Source organism: Xiphophorus maculatus, chromosome 5, assembly GCF_002775205.1.
Source record: "Xiphophorus maculatus strain JP 163 A chromosome 5, X_maculatus-5.0-male, whole genome shotgun sequence".
Lineage (NCBI taxonomy): Eukaryota > Metazoa > Chordata > Actinopteri > Cyprinodontiformes > Poeciliidae > Xiphophorus > Xiphophorus maculatus.
In genome coordinates, this window is record NC_036447.1 from 23,812,876 (window position 1) to 23,837,471 (window position 24,596).

Genomic DNA, 24,596 nt, shown 5'->3' on the forward strand with positions numbered 1-24,596 from the left:
TGTTCACTTTTCACCTTTACTACACACAAATGTTTATTAACTAGGCCGTTAACTGTAGTCTGCATACAACCTAAGTAGCAGTACTATTTTTAACAAAAAAGCGTTATCATATTCAGCCCTATTAAAATTGTCAAACACTACAAAGGTATAAAATCCTGCTAAAATTGACAATGTATTGATATTTGGCATTTTAATTCCTGCATAAACTCTGTGATGTGGACATAAGGGAGAGAAACTGCAGACAGAAATATCGATGTCATCAGAATGACACCTTGGTGTCGACAGTATCGATATTTAGATCAATACGCCCAGAACTAGCGCTGACTGCTTTGGCGTGGGTCACCAAAAGGTCACCACATTTCCTGGTATTCTTGACATTTCCTGATATTCTTGTTTTACCCAGCGAAACATATTTTGTCCATCATTTTCATAAATTAATACTCGTTTTCAGCCATGTTTTTCGAGTGAAAAGCAATAAAGACACCATAAATTATGTTTCATTTGATTTCTATTTGAACATTTTTATTGGTAGCACTTCCTAAATAGCGTCAGCATAATCTGAAAGTTATTTTTAAGAAGATCCCGGTGCTCACTTCATAGACTGCACCATCATGGCCAGGGACTCCATGGCAGAGAAGAAGGTTTGCGGCTTGGCAGATTTCTCCATTTTTGCGTCGTAACAGAAAGCAGGAGGGAAGAAATCCTCTGGATTAGACATTCCAATCACCCAGTTGTAGGTACTGAAACACAGAAAAAAAAAACAATTTGTTAATTTTGCCTTAATAAACTTAATTTTAAAAGGACAATCTTTTACACTTTGTCTATTAATTATTAGCTAGAGATAGATTTCTGTAGGATTTTCTTTTTTTTTAAACCACTAATCTCTTACTGCAACGGATTACTTAAGTTTGGTAGAAAAAATAGATGTATTGATGTTCTGCATTGGGCTGGTTGTTGTGTGGTTGTGCTTGTCCAACCTGATGGTGGTCCATCCTATTTTTGGAGAGTAGTTTGTCAAAGTCACAGGAAGGCAGCCGATCTCAGTGAAGGTGAGTAAATACGAGTCTGCACAAACATGAAACACGAGTTTATATGTTGCATCCAAAAATGACGTTAGTTCAAGGAGAGCTTGTATTGCAAAGCCAATATTTTTTAGCATTATCAGTCAGTTTATGGTTTGGCCACAGCTTCTGAATTGGATTTAAGTTTGGACTTTAACTGGGCCACTCCAAAGAAGTTTTTTTTAAAAATAATTCAGAGGTGGACCTCCTGGTGTGCTTTAGGTCATTGTTCTGCTGCATAACCCGAGTGTGCTTTGGCTTAAGGTCATAAACCAGATATATTTTCCTGCAGGAAAATCCAATGTATTGCTTATTTTAATTCGGGCATATCATCTGGGTCCTGAATCAGCATTTTAAGCCCAAGATCATCACACTGCTACCACCCTGTTTGATAGAGGAAACTACTTTTTTTATGGTCAGGGTTCATTCTCACCGTTATTGGGAAATTGCCCCACCCAGGTGTTGGTCAGCAGACCCATCCCCCAAGAGGAGCTGGAGCCCAGGATCGTCTGACCGAGCAGGGAAGCGTCTTCAGGAACCTGCATGGGTATGAAGTAGGTATCCAGGGGCAACTTCCTGCACGTCTGAGCGCTCCAATTGATCTCATACATGACCTCCTGAAAGAACAGATGCGGGCAGTCATCACAACTTCATACTTTTTTTTTTTGTTGTTGTTGCTGTTGTTTTTAAGACTCTACAGTTGCGGGTTTAAATAGCGTTTCACTGACAATGTCTTCCCGTAACATTTGTAATTACCCAGTAATATTTTTACTTTTCCTGTCAACCTAACATCTTCTAATGCAAAACCCCGGCGGCCCGACCACCGGGCTTTCCTGGGGGAAACCCTGCATCTGTTTTTATCATTTTAAAGAACGCACTTAGAGCTCACTGAGTAAAAATAATGTCTTTAAAAATAGATTATTGATAAATTTGGGATGAAAATAATGAAACTGATATGATTTTGACTTAAATAGCCTTATCAATAGTAATATTGAATAGACAGTCTCTGTCCCTGCCTACACATTTTCCTTTTTGCTTTAGTTATTTAAGAGAGAATGAACACTATAAATGTACTGGTGCCATTTTTCTGTAATAAAACATGTTTCTGAAGGTCAGGAAATAAGACAAAAAAAAATGAATGTTTTTTTTCATGCATATTATACTCAGCATGAGTTAATCATTAATCACATAAAACCTCATTTGTGTTTCTCTGTCCCAATCAAAGAGTTGTTTTAAAATAATAACATATAACTGGAAAAAAAACAACAACATATCTCAGGTGCAAAGAAAAGCTATTTCCAATTCACGGTTTAACCCCAAAAAACAACAGAAAATCTTTGTGGTCTGATGCAAACACTGAAGATCTCTAAAGGAAAGAAAATAAATTCAGGGAAAAAAAAAATCTGTGGGAGGTTCCTCCAGATAAAAGGTTAGTTTAACCAACCTGCTGGTAGAGCATCAGCTCGTCCACTGCCACGGTTAGATTCCCGAAGCTGCCATAGTGTCTGGCCCGCAGCCTCTGTCCGAGGGCGTCGTAGGCGACTGCTCCTGATGTTGTCATTAATCCACCGGCGGCCATCTGGTGAGGAGATTCAAATGGCAGAACGCGAGTAAGAACTCAGAGATCCAAAGTTTCAATCTAGATGAGAGTCCAGCAATAAAAATCTTAAAAAGGATACGAGAAGTCAGTGAACGCACCACAGAAACGCCACCAGTCAGCAGTTCTGGAGCAACTATGGAAAAACAAATTAAAATCATTGAGAAACGCTCTTAATCCAAATCCATTTAAAAATGTAACGCTATTTTTTTTACACAGCTTAAACCTGCACTGTGTAACTTTTACAAAAACGTTTTTTTTTTTAAATGTTTATTAAAACCGTCATGATGTCGTGATAATTTGATATGAGGCTCCTCCACAACCATATCCTTCATCCTTCATATATATAATTGAGGCTTCTCAATTTGATATGAGAAATCAAATCAACTTGATTTGATCAATTTCCCCCTTTAACTGGGGGAAACAAAAATAACCTAAACACGTTTTCACCGTTTTGTCTATAAACTACGGCGACGGACTCCAAATAGAAAAGAGATCAGAACATTTCCCGTGTTCCCAGAAACGCTCACAGCAGGGTTTTGGTGCCTGACTGGTAGCAGCTACCAGCAGCAGGCTGAAGCAGAACAGCAATCCGACGGAGTTCATGGTGAGAAATGTCTGGAGCAGGACAACCTGTTGAGGAAAACCCAAACACAGTCCTCCTTATATAGCAGCACACAGCTGACTGTGTTCACGTGTTGCGCTAGTAGCCATCTTGTTTTCTGTTCTGCCTTCTTTGAGCTCTCTAAAAAATGGCGCGTTACCATCTCTACAGAGTTGAACGACTAAATGCTGTTGAGGGAATTCAGCCATTTCATTCTGGTGTGTTGGAGCAGCGACGCTGTGGAGGACTGGGCTGATAAAATAAAGCACAGTGGAGATTTTGGAACAGATGGAAAAAATCTGAAACAATCACAAGTTGTGAAAAGTTTCTCCAAGACACCACGAATCTTGTTAGACTTCGTAAAACACGATAATTTGACTCTCGGCAAAGTATATTTTTATTCATTTGGAGCATTTAAAAAAATAATAATAATGTGTGTAAAATAGATTAATCAGCATCACATGGCGTGTCATGAATTGCCGCTCAGGCGTCCCCAGGAGTGTTTTATTTTTGTCTTTTTAACTCCAGATGGGAATATTCCCAAGTTCAGCATATTCCACGCCCTCCTCCACTGTTCAAACAACAACCCACGTTTTTTTTTTTGACGGAGCCAGAAGTTTACAAAGCTTTCATAATCATGATCGAAGCTATTTTTATTTGGCTTCCATCGGGACGGTAGCAACAGGTCAGATTCCCACAGACAGAACTTCTTACGCAAACTAACTTAGTAATCATGATGAGAAAATATGAAAAGTCTTTTACTGGTCAAGTGTTTTCCATGTGTGAACATACTCGTTCTTAAAGGTGCAATCCTCGGAACCAGATGCAGACATGGAGAAGGATCATTCAGTTTTTACGCTCCTGTGAACTGGAACAAACTTCCAGAAAACTGCAAAACTGCTGAAACACTAAGTGCCGTTAAATCAAAGCTAAAACCCTGCTTGTTAAGATAGAGAAATATCTGGGAAGTAGATCACAGTTTTCATGACTTCTCTTTATTCTGCCGCTGCATTGGAATTGTTTCTTTTTGTTTATCATGTTGTGCTTTAATCGTGTTCGGCACCTTGAACTACTGAATATTGCTAAAAATGTAAAATATGAATTCACTGAAGACGCAGGAAGAGGTACTGGCTTATGTTTTCAAGTGCAATCCTGAGGTTGGATTGCGTTTTTGATATGAAAAAGTGACGCAATATGAAGATTGAACAGGTGGTTTATTTCAATTCTGAGAAATGCACTAATGTGATCCAAAAAAAACAAACTGCAAACTGCGTGTGGAGAACTTCAGCTGCACGTGTCGAAAAGCAAACATCGACCTCCGCAACCGACCAACGAACCGTGTGAATTGCGTTGTATCATCATTTAAACAAAGTGATTTAAGACAACATTTTCAAGCAGGTCAGGGTAAATGTTATGTTTATTTCCCAATATGCATCATAAATTACAACCTCTGTGTAATCCTTGTCCTAGCAAAGAGTACATCAAACATTTCAGTGCAAAAAGCTAAAGCCATGTTAATTAAAACAACACTTGACCGCCTTTCGTTAAATTGCACAGCCAGTGGTAGACGCATAAGTTAAAAAATAAATAGAATTAATAATAAAACAAAACAGACCAGCAAATGCTGAAACAAACATAAGAGGTGTTTAGAGAACAACTTATTATTTTTGGTTTAGGTTCCCTATTATGCAGCAAAGCGTCAACTTACAAAATCGCTCCCATATACATGGATGAATTCTGACGTTATTAAACATGTTTTAATCTTGTTACAGTTTCTAACAGACAGAAGTATCGCTGAGGTGACTCGGGATTTCTGCGTATTTTTTGTGCCCAATAAATATTTACATTAGATTTGGGGATTTTTTCTTTGTGTGTGTGTGTGCACCCGATTGGAGAATCAAGCTAAAAAGAAGGAAAAAAAAAACCAAACCCAGTTGTTCACCTGTTTTTTTTGTTTGCATTTTTGCCGCCTTCCCCTGTGAACATCAAGTTATACGCAGGAACCCTGAGTGCTGACATTGTGCAAACAGAACCAACACGCTTGTTTGTTTAGTGAAGCGAGTCCAACAAACGCGCCGCAGTCGCGTTCACTGACCGCCGCGTAGTGTGGTTAAAAAGGCTTTAACGCGTTCCGACATGATCTCTAAAATGAAACAGTTTCTGACTCCTACAAATGCTCAGAATCTAGTCGTTAGGCTGTTCTGATCCCTTCCTCACAACGGATCTAGTCTGGAAAAAGCACCTTTAGTTCACCTTGCTCTGCTGAATTCTAAATATACAAGTTGTGTTTCGTTTTTCCTGTGAAATAAAATGCTGCTTTATTTTATTCACCGTAAGCCCCACCTGATTTTCATATATTTACCTTTACACTTTGCCTGTCTAACAGTGTGTTTTCCTAGCGCTGTGTTGGTAACAAGCTAATCGAAGCTTTTCCAATCTGAAATAAAAATGGCACACGTAAAACACGCCCATACAAGCGAACGCACAAAAGCAAATGAGGACCGTGAAATAAAACAGACCCTCAATAGAGAGACGCTTTGCCAAATCCAATGTATTTTTCTAGAAATTATTAACTTAAAGTCAAATTTAGAGAGCTTGTTTAGTGATATAAATTCAGGTCAGCTTAGTGTCTGTAAGAGGAGAAACTGCTTACATTTAGGACCACAGATGTTAAAGCAAATGCGACACAATAGGAACAAAACTGGTTCTTGAAGTTGATCAAAAAGAAAAACAAAGAAAACCCCCTAAATAACACTGCTCCGACGTTGCAGAAGTTTCAGATGTTGAGTGTGGCATCCACATTTCAAGTCTTAAGTCATAAGTTTATGGCCCCTCGGTCGTCTGACCCTCGATTTTGTCCTCTGCTGGTCCGGGCCCTTCTGTCAGCTGTCTGAAGCGTTTGACTCGCTGGCAAGTTTCCACCGTTGCCTCACAGATTTCTCCTCATCCTGCAGAGCAGAAAAAAGTCATTTTACAGTTAAAGTGTGACACTCGAGGCCTGTTTCTGCTTCAATCGTGTTTTCCAAAAACCAGGGCCCTAAAGGAGGCGATGCTTTTGATATTACCCTGAATACTCAAGCTTTGCAGCATGAGTGTCCGAAGAATTTCCGATTGGTTATTACCAGTGGTAACTAAGAGGTTAGTTATGCTAACCCTTAAGCAATAATCATAAACATTAGCTTGGCCAACGCTACAACACTAATGAAAATGAGTAAGGCTAATGCGTAAATTAATCAAACATTGCCTCGGCTAACGCTAAAACAGCAATGTCTTTAGCTGAAGCTAATGCTAAAGTGCTAAATTCAAACATGTTGATATTCACCATGTGTCAATGAAACAACATGTGTTACAACATAACTTTTTTTTTTTTTTGCCCTAACCTTTACTCAAACAGTACAACATACAGATTAATCCATTAATCAAACAGAAGAAGTTATTCTTTGAAACAGATCTTTCACTAATGGTTTCAGTTTTATTGTCGCTGATGTTGCCCAGTTGACCACGATAAGTAAACATCGGACGATTTTAAACAGCGACACATTCTGGAAAAACACAAAACATGTTATGAATAAAATTTAAGACCGATATCACGACAGAGATATACAAGAGACATGCAAGTGACCAAAACTGTGACATTTCTAGAGTCTTTGTAGCACAAAGTTGTAGAAACTTTGTGCTACGATGGTTGCTAATGGCTTTTTTGTTTGTTTGCTTGCTATCTAGCTAGCAAGTATTTTCAGCCTGTTGACGGTAGCCGTAACCACCTTGAGTCACAGAACGCAGCGAATGAAGAAGTCTGCACACGGCTCAAACTTTGGCCTGATAGAAAGGTTCCTACAAACAATGTATGAAATTAAATACTCTTACCACGACAACATTTAAGACCTTTGATTAAAGTATTTGAAGCCTACTTACATTTTTTTTTTTTAATCAATTCAAGGCCTTAATTTTAGATAGATGAGTTTAACACCCTGAAAAACCTACAGAATATTTGACGGTTCAGACATGAACCAGAAACCAAAAGCAGACACAAATCTCTTGTTTTTTTGGTGTCTTTTATTTATTTTTTTCAGGACTCACGGTCTGGAAAACGCCATTCTGACCCCATTCTCCTGGGGAGTGGTCCTCAGCTTCCTCATGCTCGTCCTCATCCCCCTCTTCCTCTCTCACCGTGTCCATCCCATCTTCCTCGTACTCCGTCAGATAGTCTGACTCATCCGCTGGACACAGAGATTTAAAGCACCATTACAGAGACCACTCAACTGAGCCCCCAATATAAATAACACCTACTTTATTAGTAGCAGGTGCTATGTAGAATAGCAAAACATTCTAATTTAATTGGTATTCTGTACCCTTTAATTGGTATTACTACTAAAAGGACCAAGTAAGAGGCTCCAAATCTTATTTATTCCTAACCCTAACACGCGAATAAAGCAACGCCTGTTCTAGAAACATGCCGTTAAGAGCAGAACGGACATTTCTTCCATTCTGGGAAGCAGGTTTCACCTTCTGTAGCTACGTAGCTTTGCACTGGCTCTATCCTGGACACGATCTCCGCAAGATCCGTGAAGTCAGCTCCGGGACATGTGCCGATCTGAGAGACAAAAGGATCACCTTCCTTATATTGTAAATCCACATCTGTTGGGGTGAACTTGTATGTTCTAGAGGAAACCAATAGTATTCTTGATGTGTGTGTGTGTGTTACAGCGGGGCTCACGTCCGTCCTCTTGCTATTGTTGTAGTCAGCCGAGCGGTGATCCCTCAGCATGTTCATGATGATGTCGCCCCGAGCCCAGCCGGTGAACAGCATCTTGGCGTGCTGATAACCGATCTCCTGCAACAGTCGTTCAAAAATGCTGAAAATTTTAGGAAGCACTTTTTTCCCCCAGCTAATTATAGATATAACATGGCCGGACTTTAGGAAGATAGAATATGTAAAGATATGGTCAATGACTGAAGTATTTGAGTTTATATTCCATTTGGAGGTGTGTGTATTACACCTCCAAACAATCAAGGCACAATCAAGTGACCGTGTTGCCTTCAGTTGTTATAAAAAATACTGTACATACCAAACGTGACTTAAAAGACTTTTGACTTTGCAAGATACGGCCTTCAATTTGGGTCCCTGTCTCTTTAAAAAGCTCCTGCTCTTCAGCACATCATCGCAACAGTTTAATTACTAAACTAAATTAACTCTCTAATTTTAATGTACTTCATTGAGATCCAGCCTCAGCTCTGCATGGTAAATATTGGTGTGCTGCCTCATGCTCTAAATGTGCTCTAGGAATAAATCGTCACTCACATAGATCTCATCAAACTTGCCAAAGTCCATGGTCTTGAAGCGGTCGATGGGCGGTCTGATGTACTCGCAGTAGGCACTTTTCTTTACCACCTCTAGCTGCCGCACACAGGACACATATGCCAAGCGTGACTGGATCTCCGCCATGTCCGGCACCTGAGGGAGGAAATTAGGTCAACATACCGCCGGAGTATTGTGATTGTATTCATACGTAAATTATCTATTTTTTCCAGCAGTCCATCCCGTACTTTACCTTAACTTTTTCTGCCCAGGGATTGATCCGCTTCCAGAGCAGCCACCAGCCAGACAGGCTGTCGCCGTAGTTACAGAGGTCCGTCTCGTCCTGGCTGCCCACATCGATGGCGATGACCGTCCTGGTGCCCACGTTTCTCGCAATGTCCGCTGTTGGACGTTTAACATCAACCCGGAAAAACACAAATCAGCAGCAAAAAAGCAGAACAAAGTTACCACCGTGTTCGTGGATCCGATTGTTTGGACGGCGACTCAGGGTGGAACAGAGTCTGGATGGGCTTGAACCACAAAAATGTGGGTTTATGCCGACGTACTTCAGATTATTTATGGTCAATTTGTTAGATAAAAACTGAATATATCCAGTTCGACAGGTATGGAGTCCAAATCGTGGCATTTCTGTCTGTCTTAGAATTTTGTGGCGTTGAATTACTTAGGGACAGAAACAGGAAGTCTATCCAGAAACCCCCAAACAATGAACCTTCAGTATGTGGCAGGAAAAACAATAAGAAACAGCTGAATTCATTACATGTAAGATACTGATTTAAAGGGGTTTCTTCAAGTCTCGTCTGGCTTGTCAGAAAAACACAGCATCCATGTTTCATTGTTGAGACACAATTTCCAAATATTAGTGTTTCATCTGATTATTTCCTCTGGGGAGTCTTAATCAGTACAATGTGTGTATTTACAGCTTAAATCAGCAGTCTGGGTTTAACCCGAGTCCAATAAAGGCCTAGTGCTGCTGCCTTAAATGCATTCAAGTGGTAAATGTAATTATTTATAGCATGAATGAATAAATCAAAGTTCCTCCCCTCAGTATCAACACAAACCGATAATGTTTATTTTTTTCACAGTTGACAGAAACTGACTTCATAATTTCAAAATGACAGGCAGACATGGGGCTGAGCGATTTGGACTGGGGTTGCCTATTTTTGGGAATCAGTTTGGGCGCGAGTTAAAATTGGGCGCCATAATAAATCAAAAATGAGCCAATTTAGTTCTTCAGTTGTGCCTTTTGTTAAATAAATAAAGGTAAATACCTAAAATGAGATAAATGACAGCATACTAAACCGCCCAGCCCAACAACAAATCAGAAATACCAATTTAACAAATTTGGATTTTCTTGTCAGAACAGACTGGTGTGTTGTGCAAAATAAAAGCAAATATTCTTTGTTTTTTTTGTTTTTAGTGCAAGACTGAAGGGGGATTCTCCACCCAATTTTTAATTAATCCACACCAGGCTGCTTGACGGGGCAAAATCCTCTCAGCCACTTCAACTCATCAGGACCAAGTTCAATAAAATGCTGACTTTTCCCATCCTTACACCAGAGTTGTATTCAGTAAACATTTAATCATTTATTTAACTGAAATAAAACTGAACTGGTGGAAGACGTATTTGAGACATTCCCCTTCATGGTCTGAAATTATTCATATCCCTGGCAGATTTAAGCTTAGATTAGTCTATTCAATTTTAACTACACTTCCTTCTGAATGGGAGTAACCATAACATTTTGGAGTGACTTAATAAGAAGGGAGATACAGATTAAGGTGGTGGCAAAGAGTCACCACCTCTCATCTAAACCCAGGAGATGAGATAAACTGTAAAAATCTACTCAGCCATAATGGGAACAGATCAATTATATTTATTTTCACAACTGAGTTTCCTTTTTTTATTTATTTTTTTGAGAAATAGCTGATCTCACTTCAATTTTTAATTGAAATTTGCCAGGGGTATGAATAATTTTAGGCTTAACTTTACGTAGAGGTGCATTTCAGTACGTAATAGGATAATCAGAACCTTAGTTGATTTATTTAATTCAATTTCTATGTGAAATTGAATTAATGCATCTGTGCATCAAGTCGACAGAATGAACACAAACCGGATTGAAATATATCACTGTGTGTAACGAATCTCTGTAAAATATGATATTCATTATCTTAACTGAATTGCCAAAAATAAATCAATATTTCACTTGAGATTAGATGAGTTGAGTAACAATGTATATTGGTTTGATGTTTTTTAGACTGGGAAAACTCAGCATCACCACTGGACTACCCTCATCTAACCCTGCCTCCTTACTTACCGTTACAGGTAAACATTAGTAAATTGATTAATACGGCTCCCCCTCATACGGTGCTTCCCCCATCCATCGCTCCGCCTCCCCTAACCCCGCCTGGAGCTGGCCAGACATTCAGAGGCATGGAGCATTTTGGTCGAGGGAGGGGCCTGAGGGACTCCACCTGTACTTGCCTGGCAGGTTGTTGATGTAGCCACCGTCCATTAGCAAGTTGCCGTCTTTGGGGTCGCAGAGAGGCGGCAGGTACCCCGAGAGGGTCATGCTCGCCCGTACATAGCGCCACAGAGAGCCTGGCACACCAGGGAGGAGGAAGGGAGGGGAAGGGGGGGAATAACATCTCAATAACGTTTCCTATAGCTTATTTGATTAGTGCTGACACAGACCGCAACCCAAACAGCAGAGGGAGCTCAGCCAGAGGGCCGCAGCTGATCCCTGCGTATGCTGGGACTGCCGTGCTGCTCATCTTTAGACTCTGTGAGACTTGTGCAAAAGGAAATAAAGCAAATGGCAAGAACCCCCCAAGAGAGCACAGAGGCTATCACAGACCTCCAAATGGTGTCCCAGCAACAGTGCTTCATTGCTTCTAATTGTGTGAAATTATTTATTTTGTACATTTCTAGATAGATAGCTAAATAGCTAGATCATTAGTTGACTAATGATCTAGCTAGTAACTACCTAATCAGCTGGCTAGCTACATAACTAGCTAGCTTGCTAGATAATTAGCTCACTACATAGCTAGGTAGCTAGATAACTAGCTTGATATCTAATTAAATTAGATATTTAAACACAGATATCCAGATATCTAAACATATCTGGATATCTAGACAACCAGATGTAGATAGATCCGAATCTAGCTAGATCTGAATATCTATCTTCATATATAGCAAGATATCTGAATTTATATCTACCTAGATATCTATCTTTATATCTAGATAGATATTTAGATATCTAGCTAGATATTTAGCTAGCTAGAAAGTTATTTAGATATATACATATCCAAATATCTAGATATATAAATCTAAATATCTAGATATATTTAGATATCTAGCTAGTTATACACCTAGCCATATATCTACTTAACAATATAGCTGGATATCTAGCTAGCTAGAAAGCAAAACTCCTTTACTTGCAATGTTTCTATTGACAAAGCAGCAGCAGATGTTGACTGGACAACATTTCAAGGTCTGATACTGTGAACATGGCAGAGAAGCAACCAGCCTACTCAGTCCTGCAGTACAGTTCAGAGCCAGCAGGGGGAAGGAGAAGGCTAGACGCTGCATGGGTTGGAAGGATAAGGAGCACCACAGAGAAAAGCGAGGGGTGCCGCTGTGCATGTAGTATGCTGATTGCTAAGGTGGGATTATTCTACTAAAACATGACTATAGAGAGGCAACCGGCTTAAATTTCAATTCAAGGGCTTTTTTCGGTTTAGATCAGGGTTTAAAGTGTGCAACAACAGGATCCAGAACACATATTCTCACATTTACAGCTGATCTTCAAGAACTGGCATGCAGATAAAAGGAAGCAAAGCCAGGGAGGAGAACAGGAGCTGAGCAGGAGAGGCTGAACATGTTCCTGTAGGCAGAGATGATTGAAGTAAAAAATAGGAGAGTGGCACGCTCCCGGGGGGAAAATCGGCATCAGTTCAGCCCAGGGGACAGAAACATTTAGATCCTCCGAAACGCAGAGCGATCCGTAACAACAGAAAACACACGATGCAGGTTTGATGTTTCAGGAGACTTCAGAGTCGCATACGACGCTCCGCAACGATATTCATTATTCTTAAACTTTTTCACATTTTATTCATGTTAAAACCATGAAATTCAAAGTATTTTATAGGGACAATATGTGACAGACCAACAGTGAAATTGAAGGCGAATATTTTCTTTCACAAATAAAAAACAGAAAATTTGTGGCCAATGTTTATATTCATGTTATGGCTGGGCGATGTGGCTAAAACTGTATCCCCATAAGGATTTCTTATTACTCAATGTTAATAGTTATTGATTAGTTTTTTCTTTTAAATATCCAGCCAAACTGCTAATATGACATTTCCTGTTTTATCCACAGTTTTCACTCCACACAGTCGTTTACTTTTAAGCGGTTATGAGGCACAGTGGCCAAACCTGAAACTGCTGCTGCGCAAGTTATGGGGCAGGTTGTTGCTAGGTAACCAAAGAGCGAGTGAGTTAGTTGATGCCACCAACCTAGCTTAGCTGGCCACGAGAGGTTGGGCGGCTAAATCTTTCAATCTGTCTACATTACCCAGAATGCTGTGCGGTTCTGGATTGGAGTTCAGTGAAAGTATTGAAAATTCTACCGGATGTATTATCTATCAATATTGGTCATGCATCTATCTCCATATGTGTTGCCATTGATTTTTTTTTTTGCCCGGCCCTAATCTATGTGTTTGTCCAACACATAAAATGCTATTAAAATGTGAAAAAGTTCAAGGAACGTGCATAGTTTCGCAACAAATCGCCATCTCCATGTCTGGGGCTTTGAAATCAACTTGTTAAGCCTCAACTTATTGTAGAAAAATATATATATGCTAAAAAAACAAAAAAGCCAGCATAGACATAATTTTTTTGTGTCATATCATAAGCTTCCAATGGTAAATAAATTATTTTAGCTAAAATGTCTTGGACAAAAAGAAACTTCATAGTCATGCATAAGACGTTCAAACATGCACGGGCAACATCTCAGAACTCGGAAATGTTGCATAGCTGTATTATAGTCCAACTCACTGATTTAAGAACAGAAAGGGTTATGTGAGTGTATCACAAAGCCAGTGGGACCTAGAATAGGATGTATAAAACAGGATACTCAAACTACATCTATAAAGTATTTCCTTCCAAACCATGGGCTCCCAATGTCCACCTGGTCAAGGATGGGTTAGTTACAAATGAGAACTGGGGTAACAGTAAAGAGGAGGGTAGCCAAGTGGTTGACTGTCGATTCAGGGACCGTGGGGAGAGAGAGAGAGGTGATTTTTGGTGAGTGGGTGTTTGAACTCTGACCTGGGACATTGTTAACATAGCAACCATCCACAAGCAAGTGGCCATCCTTGGGGTCGCACAGGGGAGGTAAATAGGGGGTGTAGGAGGCGCTGGCTCTAACATAGCGCCAGACGCAACCTGTCGGGGAAATGGAGATGGACAAGGAGGATCACATCAAATATGAGCCGGACTCCACGTCACAGATGGAGAAAAAAAAAACAGAAGAAGGAAAAGAAAACAAAACGAGAAGGACAGAGAAAGGAGCAGAGAAGAAGGCAAAAGACGGAGAGGAAGAAACGCTTGAGACACAGAGACAAAAAGTTAAAGAGGCTCCAAGGAGAGAAGAAACAGAAAGATACGGGATGTTTCCGCACTAAAGTCTACTTACAGTAATGTGCAAAAGTCTTGGGGCATCCCAGTTCTTTATACAGCGCAGGTCAACTTATCATAGTAATAAAAGGCTCTCTTTATTGGCTTTTAAGAATGCATTTAAACTGTTCCTTGTTAGAAGACACACAACCTGAATTTTAAAAGCAAAACGAAGGTGCACAAGTTTGAAGTTAATGGTGGCGTTATTTAAGCCACCGTGCATTTTTTTATGTGATCGCGCTTTATTTGCACCACCAAATGTTTAGATTCACAACATGTTTCCACGCAAAAACGGCGCATCACGTTATTTACAACATGTTAATATTTGATTTTTGACACCAAAGGATTGCCATACTTGGGAAACCACTGTGTCAAGATCACTTCAAAAGTCATCAAGAAAGTCTGGCACGTTTTGAAGCGAAGTATAGCATTTGTGTACTGAACTACACCATGTTCCAAATTATTATGCAAGTAATAATTTCTCAGGTTTTCCTAAATGCAAATGATGGTCAGCATAATTTTCAAGTCATGAACTATTACAGTATAAATCAAATTTTACTGAACAAAGCTCCCCATGAGAACAGTATTTTCTTCAAAAATAAACTCATAATGCTTTGTTCCAAATTATTATGCACAGCAGATTTTCTAAACATTTTATGGATTATAAAAACTGCAAACGGTCATTCTTTGAATGTGCAGCATTAAATGGTCGCATGTACTAAAATCAAAAGCTATTTCAATCTAAACCATCTTAACAGACAGAGTTACATGTTAACATAGGACCTTCTTTGATATCACCTGCACAATTCTTGCATCCATTGAACTTGTGAGTTTGTGGAAAGTTTCTGCTAGAATTTCTTTGCAGGATGTCAGAAAACCTTCCCAGAGCTGTTGGTTGGATATGAACTGCATTCAGATCTTCTGCTTGAGGAAACTCCTAAGGTTCTCAATAGGGTTGAGGTCAGAGGTCAGAGGAGGATGGTGACCACACCATGAGTTTCTCCCCTTTTTAAGCCCATAGCAGCCAATGACACAGTGGTATTCCTTGCAGCATTCATTGTCATGCATGAAGATGATTTTGCTACTGAAGGTACGGCTCTTCTTTTTGAACCATGAAAGAAAGTGATCAGTCAGAAAGTCCATCTACTTTGCTGAGGTCATTTTCACACCTTCAGGGACTCTGAAGGGGCCGACCAATGATTCTCTCCACATGATTTCGGCCCAAAGCATGACTCTACCACCTCCTTGCTGATGTCACAGCCGTGTTGAGACGTGGTGGCCATCCACCACCAATTACTGAATCCACCTGGACCATCCAGGGTTGCACAGCAGTCATCAGTGAACAAGTCTGTTTGAAAATTAATCTTCATGTACGGCTGGGCCCACTGCGACCGTTTCTGCTTGTGATCTCTGGTTAGGGGCCACATAGTAGATTCATGCACCTCAAGCCTCTGGAGGATCCTCCACCTTGAGGTTCCAGAGGCACCAGCAGCTTCAAATACCCGTTTGCTGCTTTGTAAGGGCATTTTAACAGCTGCTCTCTTAATCCGATGAATTTGTCTAACAGAAACCTTCCTCATTATGTCTTTATCTGTACAAACCCATCTTTGTTCTGAATCAGCCACAAATCTCTTCACAGTTTGATAACGCTTCAGTTTTTGATAAATATCTAATGTTTTCATATCTTGTCATACGACACTACACTATCTGATGATTTTCGTCAGCAGAGAGATCCTTTCTCTTTCCTATATTGCTTGAAACCTGTGGCCTGCTTAATAATGTGGAACATCCTTCTTAAGTAGATTTCCTTTAATTGAGCTCACCAGACAAACTAATCAACCAGCTCTCTGAAATTAATTATAGTGATTCAAAGAGCCCTGACACACAATACCATCTATACATTTAATAGCACAATAAAAATGTTTATCTTTATGACACTTAAATCCAATTTCCATAATAATTTGGAACACGGTGTATACATTTTTAATTCAAACTTGCAGTTGTATATTTTCAAATGCAGCCAGATTTGTTTTAAAGACTCCAAAAACAGGCAGACAAATTCTGAATAATAAACTAAAACAAAGACAAGCTTGATTGGATTCGTATCAGTCAAACTTAATGGTTGAGGATTGAGAATTACTCAACAAAACTTGTTTAGAACGTCAGCTTCTGAATGATTGGCGCTTTAAAATTGAGCTTCACATAGCATTAGTGTTGTTAGGAGACCAGTTCAAACGGGTGACGTGGGGAGAACCACTCAGACAACGGCAAAAGAGAGAAAAAGGAAGAGAAAGAGTGAGTGAGGAGACTGTCAGTTTTGAATTACTAGAGATGTAATTATTTTTTCCATTAGAAGGAGATTAATGTGGAAATTAGCAACATTTGTACCATCTCTGTAGCTTCGACGTCGGGATACGGCCAAAAAAAAAAAAAAAAAAGCAAGTCGCTTTCTAAGTTTTTCCTTCCCAAACCTGGAGTACTGAAATGGTATCAAATAAAAACTACAGGAAGCAAAGAATGAAAGTGAACATAGGACAGAAACAACATAGTACGTTACTGGAGGGGGGGAATGGAAAAGATTTAAGAGGTGATGTGTTCTGGATCCTACATGTTGACACCAACGTAATAGGGCACTTTTGTGATTTAGGATCAGCATCCACACAGGTTATATCTAGGGCAGAAGCTTTAAAAGGCTATCAGAGTAAGGAATATTTACACTAAAATAAATAATAATAATAAAAAAAAAAAACATTAGCACTTTATGAAAAGAAAGGAAGGGTAGAGGACGTGAGAAAAGAAGAGGAAGAAAGAGTCTAGAAGAAGCACATAACGGGAGCAGTGACAGAGGAAGAGGCTTCGCTTCAGCAGTTAGTCCAAACACAAGCCAAGATGCAAACATCAGCAGCATTCCTGCAGGACTACCAACTCATCAAATCCAGCGCTAAAGCTCCATAAAACCAGCAGCTAAAATGCAATTAAAGCAGCAAGATGTCAATGTGACGCACAATGCTGCAAAGGATAGCTTAGCATTACGTTAACTGGAAGTCAAGAGTGCTGGATTTGATTGTACACATTCAGAAAATGCAGCTTAAAACAGGTTAGCTCTTCATCTGAAGCTAATCCAAACACAAGTAGAGGATTATTCGTGCAGGATCGCAAACAGTGAACATGTGAATTAAAGTTGTTTTGGACTTTGATGTCTGCCGTTAAATTGTTTGATGGGGAGAACATTTAACGTCCACCACCTCCACTTCATCCAAACGCTAACGAGAGACTTGAACAAGACTTGACGAGTCTTTGGAAGTCAGGGTTGGAGACGAGGTGCCTGAGGTTCTCGGAGGTGAATCACAGTTTAGAAAATTTATTAATAAGAAAATGGAGAAAGAAAACTGGTTAATGGGCAATGATTAATCAATATTACTGTGCTAATCATGATCTTTTAACGAAGATACATTTTGAACTGGGCGATAAATCGATTTTTATCAAATTTTTGGTGTTTGAAGATTACATTTTTGGAATAATCTGGCTTTTTTCCCCCACCAATGCACTCTGTGGGTTTCCATGGTGCAGAGTGATGTCAGCACGCTTAAAGCCGCCATCTTGTTTGAAGAGCGTGTTTCACAGCTTCCATTTATTTGTCTTTGAAATCAGGCCAACTTTACGACAAAATGTAAGAATCAGGCTCAGATTTAAAAAAAATAATAATAATCAAAAGTCATAATGCTACAAACTTATTTCTAACAGTATGATTTAACGCGAGAACAAGGTTGAAATAATATGAAAATAAAGTATTAACATTACGAGAATAAAATCGTGATATTGGGAGAATGAAGTAGTAATTTTATGAAAACTCCAACAGAAAAAATAACAAAAATATATCCAAGCTTTTTTCTCATGAGTAAAACAAAATACATTTGTCTTTATTCTGCTAATGTTGGGACCATATCCTCGCAGCTCACAGAAGGGATAATTGAAACAAAAGTCACTTTTTTGAAAATAGTTCCTGTCATTTGTAATTTCTTTTCTAGAAAAGAAAATTATGGATTCTTAAAAATCAAAAATTTGATCTGGTAAAAAAAATAAATAAATAATAAAAAAATATTTTGAAACCGTATCGCCCAGCCTAACTTCATGTCAGCTTCACAATTAGAGAGCCACACAGTCTCACTTCAAGTGACGTTTTTTCAGTTTTAGTCCCGGCCTACCTTCACGTGCAGCTTGCAAAACTGCATCAAAAGGCTGTGAACACTATTTTGTGAATCTCTCTTTCTAATAACTTAATTACCGTAGTGAAAGAGAGACTGCGCTGGCTGCTGCAGCTTCCTGACATCAAGTCGTCCCTAACACTGATTTTCAAGCGCTCCTGTTAATCTGCCTGAAGGATGGTCGAAACGTTGACCTTCTAGCCTGGTCTGACCTCTGCTGAACATGCAGATCTCCAGTGGACCTTCCAGAAGCTATTCATTCATTCATTTCTAATATTTTACGCTTTGATAAAGTTTTTAAAACGTTCTTCTTGCCATCCAGCAAACTCTTACTAGTGTGATTTATACTGTACTTCCCCGAAGTGTTTCTGCAGGTGTTTGGCCTCAGTGGAGGTTATGAACACAGCAGTTTCAGTCTTTAGTACAAATCATAAAGCACATCTCTGCCATCGTTAAGCCCAATCAGTCTAAAAGTCGGGTTTTTGTCCGTTTTGTGCTCCAGGTTATTCAAACTGTTATTATTTTTAGATTTAACACTAGCAGATACAAAACTTGTCCAGAATAGTTTTTGATGGTTGACTGACTGCAGCGACATGCCATTGCATTGGTTCTGTAACGCGCTCAACTCAGCCCGGCTCCGACTCACCGTCCTGATGGACGCGCATGGCCGACGCTGTGATGTCCGTGGTGACGTTGAAGTATGGGAGCCACAGGTCCTGAAGGTCAAAGACAGGGTCTTTTACTGCTGCTGTATTTTTCAGTATTGTTCTATTCACAGAATGAAGGTTTGTACTTTTTTCTCACAGTAAAATTTAAGCACTTTTCAAGGATTTTTAAGGTAAGTTTTCAAGCTTTCCCAGGACCACTTTAGAGATAAAAACAACACAAATGAATTAAAGAAGACAGTTTTTATAATACCATTTATTAGCACTTGCTAAGTTCTCTGGCATTTAGCAAATAGGAATATTTTTGTTAATTGCAACTGACCTAAAACAAGAGAAATTTAGTCTGATTTAACTTTCGACAGAGTGAAAAAAGTGTCTTTTTATTATCTTTAAATATCTGGTTTCAACTGTCGATACATTTACAGTGTGGTTTTGTATTCCAAAACCACACAGTTTCAAGGACTTTCTAAAAACTTTCTAAACCTTGAGAACACCAGAATGAAATTCAAGCATTTTTAAGGATTTCAAGCACCGGTACAAACCCAGCGAGTGGGAAACGACTACTTATGAAAATTCTTACTAGAGAACAAAGAAACCATCTCTTACCTCAATTTGCTTGTCCTCAAATACATTATAGATGCTGGTGTTGAAGGCCGAGCCGGAGAACATGGAAGTGATGGGATAGGTGAGGTCCAGGACCGTTTTAAATACCGAATTCATCGCCTGTTAAATCAAAAAACAAAGACACTTTGTTTCTGAAAGCTCAGAAACAATGCTTCTTGGTGACTTGCTTCCATCTTACATGTAAACTAGCCACTACGTATAAGAAAATGGAACAAGAATGGATACAGCTAGGGATTGCACCGAACCTTGGACCATTCTTTGGCTCTCTGTTTGGTCCGAACGGCGCTCCTTTCCTCGGCATACAGAGCTCCGATGAACGAGCCGATGGACGTGCCGCCCACGATGTCGATGGGAATCCCGGATTCCTCCATCGCTTTAATCACCCCCACATGTGAGCAGCCTCTGCAGGACAAAATGCACAGGATGTATAAGATGAAGTCAATTTTCACATTATTTGCGCAAAATAATCGTTGATTAACTAGATATGCACTAAAAGTACTTTTCTTTTTAAAGTTTCAGGGTTTATTTTCTTGAATCTGATCTGCCAGGATGAATTTTTGGGCTGCAAATAACAATTACTTTAGTAATCACTTATTCTATTCCTTATTCTGACGATTAATTGGATAAAAAAAATAATAAAAAAAATTAACAGTCTGCAGAGTTTCCATTCAAGTCTTTTCTAAACGATATTCAAAATGCATGAAAAGATTCAAATGAAAAATTAATAAATTCCTTTTTCAAATAAGTTTAACATATCTTAAATACAAAACAAATTTACGTTATTGTAAACTGTAGTTAGTTTGAACCGGGTAAAGTTAAAACTACGCCATTTTCTCAGACAGAGGTTTTATATCTTAAATGCAAAATTTATATTTATTTTGTGCAGTTTTGCCTTCGTTGCTGATCTGAATATGCTGTTCTTTCCTCAAACAGCTTGCTTTTTGACTCTGTATACTCCCGTTAACGATTAATCAATTACTAAATTAGTTGACGATTATTTCAATACTCAGTTAATAACGATTAATCCAATTAATCGTTTCAAAACTACTGATTTGGATCAATTATTTTCAAGAACTGTATCATATTTAAAAATAAAATGTGTGTGTACTTTGATAGATTTACAGATTATAAAACACATCCACCCAACCACCTCTTCTTTAAATGCATCCAACAAATGTGAAAAAGAAAAATATTATATCCTGGTAGTTGATTGTTTATTCAGTGAAATATCCTCGAACTACGGGACTTGGTTAATTTAAAAACAATCTTAGATACACTTAAATCTAAGAATGCTCTTATTGTCTTAATCGACAATAAGAAATTATTGTCGATTAATTTAAGAAAGTTTGTACAGCGTGTCTCAAATTTAAGACGTTTTAAGACCGCTACGAATGAAATTTAAGACCTATACAGAAACTGTTAGAGATGCTGATGATTTTAGCAACAAGAGGGGAGCCTAAGTCAAATTCTGCTGAAGGCCTCATACAGCCCTGGACCAGCCCTGCATGATGAGTTATTTCCACTGCACTGCGCGCACAGATGCGGAACAAACAGGAGATTTAATTAAATGCTGCTAATGTGGCTTTAGTAGCTCTTCCATTTTGTGTCTGCTGAGTTTTTAATAAGAATCAAAAAATGTTTTGGTTGCTTGAGTTTTAAAGGACGAGTTTCTCAAATCTCCATGCGGCCGCGCGCATTAACTCTGTCTGACTAAGTGGTCAACGCATTTGATATGGTTTGATGCTTCGTGTAACCAGAAAAATAATAATAGAAATAATAATAAAACCAGCGTGTTGCGTGACTACGAGGAGAGCGCGATATGATGAGGTTAGCGCTGGTTCGTTAACAGACCAGCCAAATGGGACCATAGACAAACTTTATCAGCGCAGACAGAGCCAGGCGCTGGACATCGTGCTGGGATGTAAACACCTTACAAAATCTTTTGTTCACAAAGATAATTCATTCTCACTGCTCCCTCAACGCACAACTACAAGTTAATTCTATGATTCACATAGAGCTGCGCAACCAGAGCTAAAACGGTGAGTTTTAAACTCTTACCTCAATGCAGAGTTCTGCAAAGAGACATAATTAATCACAGGAAGTTGATGTAAATATCCATACATGTCAGCCTGTGTCCAGTTTGAATGAAAGGAGGAGTGCGCGATCCCCCCTGAGGTAAACTTCAAAAATAAAGCAGCGACAGCATTCAAGGTAACGCGCAGAGGCTTCGGCTGTGTGATTGTCGGCTTTAAATGCATAAAGTATAAACTTATCTTCTATAAACCTATAGTTTAGGAATAAATCTGCCCCGCCAGTGAAAAGCTCAGAGCTCCAGAGAAGCTTGCAATCCGGCTTGATTTGAAAAAAAGCTTTTTTTTACTTTTTATTATGTTCTTAAAAACAAGCCATGCTTAGCCTGGCGGGGGGGCTAGTAAAGCATGGCGGGCCGCCAGGTTTATAATATACTGGGGGAAAACTCTGCTGTATCATGATAGAAATGTACAAATGAAAAGTTTTTTATGAAATATTTATATTTTAGAATAGAATGACTGTAGCATCGTACAGGTTGGTAACAGAAGTGAGCCAGTGGTGAAGACGAACATTGCTCAGCCATTTGGCAATAAAGTTACACTTTATCTGTGATAGATGCAAAAGAAGCTACCTCACTAGCAAATGTATATTAGCAGCTAGTTAGCTAGTCAGCTCCTTAAACAGCTAGTTAGCTACTCAGATTCACCTGGCTCCGCCTCCACCCAGCACGAGCGCGATGCTGTTTCCAGTGAGAACTCGGGCCAGCCGAGAGAAATCGCTGTGTCTGTCCGCCGTTTTCTGAAACACCTTCTCATAAACTTCCCTCTGAGGAGACAAAATACAAACGGCAATGCATGAAGATGATCTCTTGGATTCAGAAAACTTTTTTCTTCTTCTGTTTTTTTTTTAAAGTGTACAAAAATGTACCAGCTTGGTGGGGCTACGTCTGGAGAAGACCCTGCGGGGACACTTCAGGTGGAGATGACCCGAGCACCAGCTGCGCATGTTGAGCCACTCCACGGTTCTGGACGGACCGGGTCCATCTTCTCTGTGCAGCAGGATGAGCTTCTTTAGCGCGCGGACGGCCGTGTTTTCCAGCATCTGCTCCAACTTTAGGGACGACGAGAGGAGAGAAGCGTTACAGTGCAGTTGTCGCCCTTACAGTCCTCTGCTGGCGGACACACACCTCCCCCAGAGCGGGCTCCTGATCCCCCACGCCCACTATCAGGATGCAGTCAGCCTGCCGGATGCAGCGCTGCGTCCACGGCGTCATGCTGCTGTCCGTCTGGTACAGGACGATTCGATTGATGTCCTCCTGCTGGGCCAGCCAGCCAGAAAGACGGTACTCGTAGATGCTGAAATCAACGGGAAGATGAGGAACGGCTTTTTATTCCAGCAACACCGAAGGTTATTAAAGGAAAACAAGGGCTTAAAGGTCCGAGATGTCAGTTAAATAATGTCGCCATGATAAAGCCTTACAAAACTTAACATTGCATAAACATTAACATGGCGGACAGTTCTCTTTGGATCTTCCAGAGTGGTGATTAATAGCTTTGGCTGAAACCAACTATAGTTGCACTACCACCGAAGCTAACACCTGCACTCTTCCTTATTTTAGCTCTTGCAGGTACCGCCAATCAGCACCAAGGAAAATGAATGGGGCCCCTGGATTGGCTGCTGTGAAAAGCCAATAGCCTGTCATTAAGCATTGCTCTGAGGTACATTCAACTTCCCAAGCTGCCTTTTCTTTTGCATATGTTAGGATTTGTTGTGTTTGGAGTTACAGTACACGAAAACATACTCAAACAGTTTGAATATAATCTGAAATTGTGGATCCCACGTCCATTTGTGGCTCTGTAATAATCTAAATTTGAGAGAAATGGAACACAATGTAACAAACAAACAATGTTTTTATGTTTGAGCTTTTAAAATGCACAGCTGCAAGCCTTTTTCTTTAAAAAAAAAAAAGTGGCTCTCTAGTTTTCATAATTTCGTTTTACTCGCGTGGTTAGAGACGGCCAATACTGTCGTGTTTTTAATCCATGGATATAAAACAAAAGCAGTTATTTTTATGAAATTAATTGCATACGATTTTGAAAACAGAATGACCAAAAAGTACAACTAATATATGTATTGATATTTCTTTTTTGAAAAATGTGATTAAAAAAAATACACAAATATCATTATCCTATGGAAGAACATGTTTCAGTCTTCTCTTTTTTCGAGATTTATGGGTCTTTTTTTGTATTTTAAAACTTAAAAATAGAAATAAAATGGTGCTTCTTTAAAAATTACAAATTATATCTAGGGAGATTGTTTGTGAGCCGAGGGCAAAATGACTCCTTGGACTGGATCCATAGCAAACGTTTGATTTAGACAAAGAGGTATCGTATCAAATCTGAAGAAATTAAACAAAGCAAGTTAAATTCACATTCCACTTTTCATTTTACATTTTTCACCAGGCCTGGAAAATATGGAAAATAAATTCCTTACTTTTTCAGACAGTGAAGGGTCTCTGGATAAACTTCAAAAAATGTAATATATGAAAAGGATTAGAGAATTTGTTCAATTGTAGAAATGTTTTCAATTTTTCTGGAAAACATGTTTGTAAGAAAAAGTACTGGAAAAGGGAAATGCTTCCCTGAGCACCACACTGACCTGTCCAGAGCAGAGGCTCCCAGGCGCTCCCTGATGATGTCACTGGTGAGAAGCAGAGTGGGGCCTTCGAGTGTCAAACGGGGACAAGGTAAAATAAATAAACCAAAACAAGATTAAGAGAACACGCCAATATGAAATAATTGAGAAAAAAATGTCC

General features: G+C 39.4%; 2 protein-coding genes and 1 long non-coding RNA gene across 10 annotated transcripts in view; 1 reads left to right on the plus strand and 2 right to left on the minus strand.

Moving 5' to 3' along the window:
- Positions 1–490: 490 nt before the first annotated feature.
- Positions 491–3,310, minus strand: LOC102236767 (ependymin-like). The gene is made up of 6 exons (XM_005806502.2): positions 3,189–3,310; positions 2,760–2,794; positions 2,506–2,640; positions 1,495–1,678; positions 978–1,065; positions 491–740 (listed from the first exon to the last, which is right to left on the minus strand). Exons 1-6 carry the CDS (start codon positions 3,262–3,264, stop codon positions 590–592), a joined length of 669 nt encoding a protein of 222 aa, XP_005806559.1. The 5' UTR covers positions 3,265–3,310; the 3' UTR covers positions 491–589.
- A 1,147-nt stretch (positions 3,311–4,457) lies between these two features.
- Positions 4,458–24,596, minus strand: part of pnpla6 (patatin like phospholipase domain containing 6) — a 41,115-nt gene continuing 20,976 nt past the window's right edge. For 2 of the 8 annotated variants that reach the window (XM_023333149.1, XM_023333148.1), the window contains exons 23-36: positions 24,440–24,503; positions 22,968–23,136; positions 22,709–22,891; positions 22,488–22,606; positions 19,996–20,152; positions 19,733–19,849; positions 19,108–19,177; positions 13,909–14,025; positions 11,062–11,178; positions 8,815–8,963; positions 8,565–8,717; positions 7,769–8,096; positions 7,343–7,482; positions 4,458–6,210 (exon numbers count right to left, since the gene is read on the minus strand). In XM_023333149.1, the coding sequence (XP_023188917.1) occupies positions 6,145–6,210; positions 7,343–7,482; positions 7,769–8,096; positions 8,565–8,717; positions 8,815–8,963; positions 11,062–11,178; positions 13,909–14,025; positions 19,108–19,177; positions 19,733–19,849; positions 19,996–20,152; positions 22,488–22,606; positions 22,709–22,891; positions 22,968–23,136; positions 24,440–24,503 (1,949 nt within the window). In that variant the 3' untranslated portion in view covers positions 4,458–6,144. The remainder of the gene's footprint in view (positions 6,211–7,342; positions 7,483–7,768; positions 8,097–8,564; positions 8,718–8,814; positions 8,964–11,061; positions 11,179–13,908; positions 14,026–19,107; positions 19,178–19,732; positions 19,850–19,995; positions 20,153–22,487; positions 22,607–22,708; positions 22,892–22,967; positions 23,137–24,439; positions 24,504–24,596) is intronic. The other 6 variants (XM_023333154.1, XM_014471562.2, XM_023333153.1 and 3 more) reach the window with 5 other exon arrangements.
- Positions 8,957–10,130, plus strand: LOC111608511. The gene is made up of 2 exons (XR_002752715.1): positions 8,957–9,107; positions 10,000–10,130. It is a non-coding gene; the product is annotated as an uncharacterized LOC111608511 (long non-coding RNA).

What these genes read in the sequence shown, in the direction of transcription:
- LOC102236767 (XM_005806502.2), bottom strand. Translation starts at nt 3,264, where the DNA reads ATGAACTCCGTCGGATTGCTGTTCTGCTTCAGCCTGCTGCTGGTAGCT. An exon ending in AGCTGATGCTCTACCAGCAG is followed by an intron (nt 1,679 to 2,505) that starts GTTGGTTAAACT and finishes CTGTTCTTTCAG; the next exon opens with GAGGTCATGTATGAGATCAA. An exon ending in GGGGCAATTTCCCAATAACG is followed by an intron (nt 1,066 to 1,494) that starts GTGAGAATGAAC and finishes ATGTTTGTGCAG; the next exon opens with ACTCGTATTTACTCACCTTC.